We start from the raw sequence: 8,131 nt of genomic DNA on the forward strand, positions 1-8,131 counted from the left end.
AAGAGTGTGATATAACTTGTTATCAGGCGTTTGTTTTGTAACTATTAGATACGTGTAAATCATAAACACGACTATATCAAAATGGACCTGTTCCACATGCACATAAAACAGTGTAATGCGACTAAAAGATACACAACAGAGCAGGGTGATGACATATGACATGCACCATGCTTAAATAACAGTCAAAGAAAAAAGATAAATAGCAGCTTTTTAATTGTACAACCTCATTTACATGATCAGACATTCAAAAGTACCAATGTGTATTTCATAACTATAAACATAAGTAATTCACATTGACTGCTGGAAATATTGATATTCTGGACCAATATTCGACTACATTAGTGTTTAAATCTTCCATGCTCTCCATCACACCAGAGATGTTACACCTAAAGGGACAAAAGGTAATCAGAAGGTCATTCCACGGATAACAGGTTTTTATTAGTAATAGTACATTAATGCATGTGTATCTCTCATTCTTAAGTATTTCTTACAAGATATTTTGTGGCAATTTCAACTAGGGCTGTGCAATTAATCGCATGCGATTTTCATGTGCATCTCATCAGTAAAGCCGGTTCCGTGATTAGTAGTAAATCGCCATCACCTGCTTTCAGATGGAGCGGCATTTAATACACAGAGCCGTAGTTCACTGACTACGTTTATAGTCATATCATTTGATTATGAACGCAATATTGCATTCATAATCAAATATGATTCATCTGTGATTATGAACGCAATATTGCCTAATTGTCAGTTAACTACGGCTCTGTGTAGTGAATGCCGCTCAATCTGAAAGCAGGTGATGGAGATTTACTACCAATCACGGGACCGGCTTTACTGACGAGATGCGCATGACAATCGCATGAGATTAATTGCACAGCCCTAATTTCAACCACTCTGAAACAAAATCACTATCCAATTTGGAATTTCTTTGTGTTGTCTGTGAGATTCACATAACAGGTTGCATGTAGTACAGTCCTAGATAAGGATCATGTCTAATGTCCGTGTTGACGAGAAGCTTACCATGTGAGAGTTTGCACTGCTTAAGAGCTTCATTGAAGCCTTCACACAAGCTCAGATCAGCCTGAGTCGTGGCACAGTCCAGAAACTGCCTCACATCAAAGAGACATGGGCCAGACTGAGAGGGTGGAAGTCGTGAGGGCTCCTGCAAGCATAAATAAAAGATGAGGGGATGTAGCCACTGTCATGCTTCTTAGTTTTTTCCATATTCTTCATGAAAATAAAAAATGCATCTTTTCGCCACCGCATAAATGCATGCCAGGGTTGTATTTTATGGAAAATTGCACCCATTTTTTTTAAAATGTTGTCAGTATGAACTGTTGCTACTATAGACTGCAATAGTCCTGCTCCAGAATAAAAAACAAAAAAACTCATACATTTTCTCTATAGAGGAATTGATTTTTAACTAACTTTGAAATTGCTAAAGAAAGACCTACGGGGCTGTTAATAAATGATGCATGCTTTTGCTAAAGCTGTTAATCCACATTATTTTATTTTTAAAACAATCCTGTTTAACAGTGGAATTCCTAAAAAAAACATTTCCCATGATTCTGCAAAGAAATCTCCTCCAATAAAAAAATCAAAACAAGCAAATCACTACAAAATAACCCTTTAGTGCCCGCCAATTCCAAAGAGTCACTGCAAATGACATAATCAGCCTCCCTACACTGTCAAATAACTTAAATATAGGTATATTATATTGCATGTGAATATTTTGCAATACATGTAACATATACTATTTCCATCTACACAATCTTTAATTTGCAATGCTTCATGGTATTGTAGTTCTTTCCCTCATTAAAGCCTATAAGTACACAGTCTTTTACGCAATGACTTTCTATCCAATTTTATTATTTTTATTTTATTTTTATTTTTTTGCATCAAATCAAAGTTTGTAATGTCTTGCTTCACCTCGTAGCTGGTTAGTTTGGTTCATGGCTTATACATTTTTTAAATAAAAACTTTTAAAAATCCCTATTAATGACAAAATTACCAAGGCCACTGAAAAAGTGAAAAAGCAAAAGAGTTGTGTGATGATTCATCAAAATATTTTTCCAGAGAAATATGACTTTTTATAGGTATCACCTGAGATGTGGGTGCTGGGTTGGGTGCCTCTGAGCTGCTGCCTCCGCTGAAAGCACCTGTGATGGCACTGCCCACCACATGCCCTACGGCCGAGCCGACTGCCACTCCAGCAGCTGTGGTGGCCATCTGGGCCATGAGACCTGGCTGCTTGGGCTGGGCCGTGGCAGGGGCCATTGCCATCGGAGGAGGTGGTGGTGCGGGTGCTGGTGCGTAGGATGGGGCAGGAGCACTGAGAAGAATACAAGGTGAAATACGTTATAAAATAACCAAGTATAAAACCCACTATAAAATCCCATAAAAGTAGCTCATCTTGGCATATGCCTTGTAAAGAATATACATAGAAAATAGGATATAAAGAATATATTTTACATTAACCTGAATCAGTATCTCATGATGAAGACAAAGAAGAAGTCTTTGAGCTGCTTTTGGCAACTTCAGATGGAAAGAAGATAAAGTCTTAAACCTGGTTTGCGTCATAGGCTATCAAATGACAGACATTACGCATAAATAAATACATTTAAATAAATAAGTACTAAGCAGCTATTAAGGGTTTTCCACTTAGAATGTCATGTTTTTGGTTCGACCTTTCACCTACTGCTCTGAATGATGTATTTGGGATACGCAAAAGGAATAAGCAAACAAACAATCAAGTATTCAGTCTAATATTTTTTTATGAGCAGTCTAGTGTTTTTCTTGAGTACTGCTGACATATCTAACTTTACCCCTACATTTAGTCAAAGATAGCTTGCAGGTGCGTTACAAAACTATCAGCCAAAGTGTCTGAGATACCTCGCTGGTGCCGGTGAAGGATGACTGCGACTTCCTCTTGCCATTCCAAAAGTAGATAATAACCGCAATCAATCCCCAGTTATTATTATAAAGTCGCAAACAAGCGCGAAGGTAGTTAAATCCACTCTATCCACGCACAGACTACTGAATGACAGCCGGTAGACGCACGTGCCTTTGACCTTGTGTGGTTAGTTATACATTCGTGGCGCATGCGCGCGTCAGTGTTCTACAAAAGCGCAGTGAATTTTATTATTATTTTTTTTTACGTATGCGATTAGTTATTTTTATGTAAATGTATTATAACCGTTCCATTTACCCTTATGAGATTTCTAAAATTTTATAAGCTACCATGGTAGAACATTTTCTCTTATAAGATGTGTGTGACGTTCAATACGCCAGATTTCATGTAGAATGATTTGTCTTTTATTTTGTTTCGTTTTCTAAGTTCATCTGTTTGCAAATCCGAAAACATTCCTTATATTTGAATAAACAAACGTTTTTTGCTAAACAGAAACACATTTGAAGGCGCTAGATCATCTTATGTCACAATCATTCCCACTAGATGGCACTAAAATATCGGTATTGGAAGCATCGTTGTGAACTCAGTGCCTTTTGAACTGTCAAAATGGGGCAATTTCAGTTCTGCACAAAATAGAGAGATTATTTTTTGGGGGTGGGGGGTTTGTGGCTGTTTTAAATCTATTATGTTTTATTGCAACATCTGCTTTTATCGAGATTTTATATGAGATTCTTTTATTGTTTAAGAATTCTTAAGAATTGTATTGTTTTATCTTTCAGTTGTAAATAACTGGAAGAATACTAGCTATTTGTACTTTTTGGGAAACAGAAGTTAACCTTTTTCCCAGAGTGTCATGTAGAATTAACCATTCTGTCAACATTTACCTCAAGTTATTTCATAATGACATTCTTTCTTGTGCAGCAAAAGTCCATTTGCTTTCATAGTATAAACATTCAATTGCACCCATTTTTTTAAAAATGTTGTCAGTATGAACTGTTGCTACTATAGACTGCAATAGTCCTGCTCCAGAATAAAAACCAAAAAAACTCATACATTTTCTCTATAGAGGAATTGATTTTTAACTAACTTTGAAATTGCTAAAGAAAGACCTACGGGGCTGTTAATAAATGATGCATGCTTTTGCTAAAGCTGTTAATCCACATTATTTTATTTTTAAAACAATCCTGTTTAACAGTGGAATTCCTAAAAAAACATTTCCCATGATTCTGCAAAGAAATCTCCTCCAATAAAAAAATCAAAACAAGCAAATCACTACAAAATAACCCTTTAGTGCCCGCCAATTCCAAAGAGTCACTGCAAATGACATAATCAGCCTCACATTTCCCATGATTCTGCAAAGAAATCTCCTCCAATAAAAAAATCAAAACAAGCAAATCACTACAAAATAACCCTTTAGCGCCCGCCAATTCCAAAGAGTCACTGCAAATGACATAATCAGCCTCCCTACACTGTCAAATAACTTAAATATAGGTATATTATATTGCATGTGAATATTTTGCAATACATGTAACATATACTATTTCCATCTACACAATCTTTAATTTGCAATGCTTCATGGTATTGTAGTTCTTTCCCTCATTAAAGCCTATAAGTACACAGTCTTTTACGCAATGACTTTCTATCCAATTTTATTATTTTTATTTTATTTTTATTTTTTTGCATCAAATCAAAGTTTGTAATGTCTTGCTTCACCTCGTAGCTGGTTAGTTTGGTTCATGGCTTATACATTTTTTAAATAAAAACTTTTAAAAATCCCTATTAATGACAAAATTACCAAGGCCACTGAAAAAGTGAAAAAGCAAAAGAGTTGTGTGATGATTCATCAAAATATTTTTCCAGAGAAATATGACTTTTTATAGGTATCACCTGAGATGTGGGTGCTGGGTTGGGTGCCTCTGAGCTGCTGCCTCCGCTGAAAGCACCTGTGATGGCACTGCCCACCACATGCCCTACGGCCGAGCCGACTGCCACTCCAGCAGCTGTGGTGGCCATCTGGGCCATGAGACCTGGCTGCTTGGGCTGGGCCGTGGCAGGGGCCATTGCCATCGGAGGAGGTGGTGGTGCGGGTGCTGGTGCGTAGGATGGGGCAGGAGCACTGAGAAGAATACAAGGTGAAATACGTTATAAAATAACCAAGTATAAAACCCACTATAAAATCCCATAAAAGTAGCTCATCTTGGCATATGCCTTGTAAAGAATATACATAGAAAATAGGATATAAAGAATATATTTTACATTAACCTGAATCAGTATCTCACGATGAAGACAAAGAAGAAGTCTTTGAGCTGCTTTTGGCAACTTCAGATGGAAAGAAGATAAAGTCTTAAACCTGGTTTGCGTCATAGGCTATCAAATGACAGACATTACGCATAAATAAATACATTTAAATAAATAAGTACTAAGCAGCTATTAAGGGTTTTCCACTTAGAATGTCATGTTTTTGGTTCGACCTTTCACCTACTGCTCTGAATGATGTATTTGGGATACGCAAAAGGAATAAGCAAACAAACAATCAAGTATTCAGTCTAATATTTTTTTATGAGCAGTCTAGTGTTTTTCTTGAGTACTGCTGACATATCTAACTTTACCCCTACATTTAGTCAAAGATAGCTTGCAGGTGCGTTACAAAACTATCAGCCAAAGTGTCTGAGATACCTCGCTGGTGCCGGTGAAGGATGACTGCGACTTCCTCTTGCCATTCCAAAAGTAGATAATAACCGCAATCAATCCCCAGTTATTATTATAAAGTCGCAAACAAGCGCGAAGGTAGTTAAATCCACTCTATCCACGCACAGACTACTGAATGACAGCCGGTAGACGCACGTGCCTTTGACCTTGTGTGGTTAGTTATACATTCGTGGCGCATGCGCGCGTCAGTGTTCTACAAAAGCGCAGTGAATTTTATTATTATTTTTTTTTACGTATGCGATTAGTTATTTTTATGTAAATGTATTATAACCGTTCCATTTACCCTTATGAGATTTCTAAAATTTTATAAGCTACCATGGTAGAACATTTTCTCTTATAAGATGTGTGTGACGTTCAATACGCCAGATTTCATGTAGAATGATTTGTCTTTTATTTTGTTTCGTTTTCTAAGTTCATCTGTTTGCAAATCCGAAAACATTCCTTATATTTGAATAAACAAACGTTTTTTGCTAAACAGAAACACATTTGAAGGCGCTAGATCATCTTATGTCACAATCATTCCCACTAGATGGCACTAAAATATCGGTATTGGAAGCATCGTTGTGAACTCAGTGCCTTTTGAACTGTCAAAATGGGGCAATTTCAGTTCTGCACAAAATAGAGAGATTATTTTTTGGGGGTGGGGGGTTTGTGGCTGTTTTAAATCTATTATGTTTTATTGCAACATCTGCTTTTATCGAGATTTTATATGAGATTCTTTTATTGTTTAAGAATTCTTAAGAATTGTATTGTTTTATCTTTCAGTTGTAAATAACTGGAAGAATACTAGCTATTTGTACTTTTTGGGAAACAGAAGTTAACCTTTTTCCCAGAGTGTCATGTAGAATTAACCATTCTGTCAACATTTACCTCAAGTTATTTCATAATGACATTCTTTCTTGTGCAGCAAAAGTCCATTTGCTTTCATAGTATAAACATTCTGATAGATAACCTTTTTTCTTCTAGACAAGAAAGTCATACAGGTTTTGGAATAACATAAGGGTGAGAAAATGACAGAATTGTTATTTTTATGTGAACTATCCCTTTAAATTCTTAAATCACACGTGGCATCTACTATAATCTTGTTTTTGTCCGAGAAGAAATTGTAATCTGAAATGGAAAAGTGTAATCTGACTAAAATGCTTTGCAGGGACATAAACATGTTGATAAAAAACAGCACAAATAATGCCCAAAATTGTGCTGTGGTTACAGCTGGCCTGATCATTTCTATTTAGTGTGTGGTATGGGGGAGCTCAAATTTACTTAAATTGGCATGATTCACATCCCAATCTCAGATGGCAGGCAGTGATTCAGCATCCATTTGGCTTTGTAAAAGGTTCTGCCTTATTTCACCATGATAGGTGGTCTGTTGCACCTCTATATTAGTGACTTTATATGAGATTGAACTTAAAGAACCATTAGGGCTCAATAGGAATACTGTGGCCATATGCCCTTACCAAAAATTAGTATACTTAAAGTTTATTTTATTAAGTATACTTAAGTAAAGTTCAAGTATATTTAAGTATACTTTATGTAGTAAGTATACAAATATCAGTCTACTAGTAGTATACTTGTGGGTAGAGGCTATGATTCATTTCCACGGGGCTTTCTTTCATGTTTCCACTGAGTGACGTTTAATAGAGCCTCAGGGTTCTGGTTGAAGCTGATGGTGGAGTGTTTGAGGAGTCTGGCTTGCATTTTATCAGACTGAGGGGGCCCCGCAACCAAGAAAGAGGCTGACAACAGTACAAAAGAAGCTTGTTTTGAACCTCCTTGTCCTCGTGATCGAACTCTTATCTTTATTGTTCTTAATCAACATAGTTTTCACAAATAAACACATCATTAACAGCTGCATGCTGGAACCTATATTATGAACCCCTGTTGTTCGACTGGTAAAGAATGGCACACACATTCCGATCAAATATATACTGTACCTTGAAGGCTTTTTAAGTTGAATGCATAAATGTAAAGCAAAATAAGAGCGCTCGATTATTATTTGCTGCACAACAAATATGAACTATACACACACTTATGCATTCACTAGGAGAGCCTTTTGTTTTTCATTAGGGGCTTCTGAATGCCATTCTTACCCCAAAGGTTCATGATCCTGGTGGGATGTGAGGGTTCCAGCATTGTAATTTCTTCACAGGATTCCTTATTATTGAAAAGTCCCATGAGGCACAGAGGAAGAAAAGGGAGGCTTCAGGTAGTTTTGTTTGTATGATCTTTTTCCACTGTTAACTTTCTCTCCATAAGCGTCATTAGTGATACCCACCTGTTACAAACCACTGAATCAGTTGCACTCCCAAAATATAAATGCTTTAAACATTTGGCACTGAAACAAAGAACTTGTCTCAATCAGTAACACCCGTTTAACCCACCTATAACCGCAGACACAAGTTCATTCTGCTCTGTAATCAAATTTCACAATGCTGTGGGTGTTTTTTTTTTTTTTTTTGGTGATAAAATACTAATTTAGCAGGAAAACTACAATGAGTCACTGAGCCAGTC

General features: G+C 36.6%; 1 protein-coding gene across 2 annotated transcripts; it reads right to left on the reverse strand.

The window, feature by feature from the left end:
* Positions 1-182: 182 nt before the first annotated feature.
* LOC107662830 (coiled-coil-helix-coiled-coil-helix domain-containing protein 10, mitochondrial-like) lies at positions 183-5,798 on the reverse strand. 2 transcript variants are annotated; one of them, XM_016452955.1, is made up of 4 exons: positions 5,588-5,798; positions 4,799-5,027; positions 1,021-1,162; positions 183-386 (listed from the first exon to the last, which is right to left on the reverse strand). In XM_016452955.1, the coding sequence occupies exons 1-4, from the start codon at positions 5,629-5,631 to the stop codon at positions 367-369; spliced, it is 435 nt and encodes a 144-aa protein (XP_016308441.1). In that variant the 5' UTR covers positions 5,632-5,798; the 3' UTR covers positions 183-366. The 2 variants fall into 2 exon arrangements, with proteins under 2 accessions (XP_016308441.1, XP_016308436.1); XM_016452950.1 differs by lacking the exons at positions 4,799-5,027; positions 5,588-5,798 and adding exons at positions 2,104-2,332; positions 2,893-3,104 and having other exon boundaries at positions 184-386.
* Between the last annotated feature and the right edge of the window lie 2,333 nt (positions 5,799-8,131).

The sequence above is a fragment of the Sinocyclocheilus anshuiensis genome, unplaced genomic scaffold (assembly GCF_001515605.1).
Source record: "Sinocyclocheilus anshuiensis isolate Anshui unplaced genomic scaffold, SAMN03320099.WGS_v1.1 scaffold457, whole genome shotgun sequence".
Lineage (NCBI taxonomy): Eukaryota > Metazoa > Chordata > Actinopteri > Cypriniformes > Cyprinidae > Sinocyclocheilus > Sinocyclocheilus anshuiensis.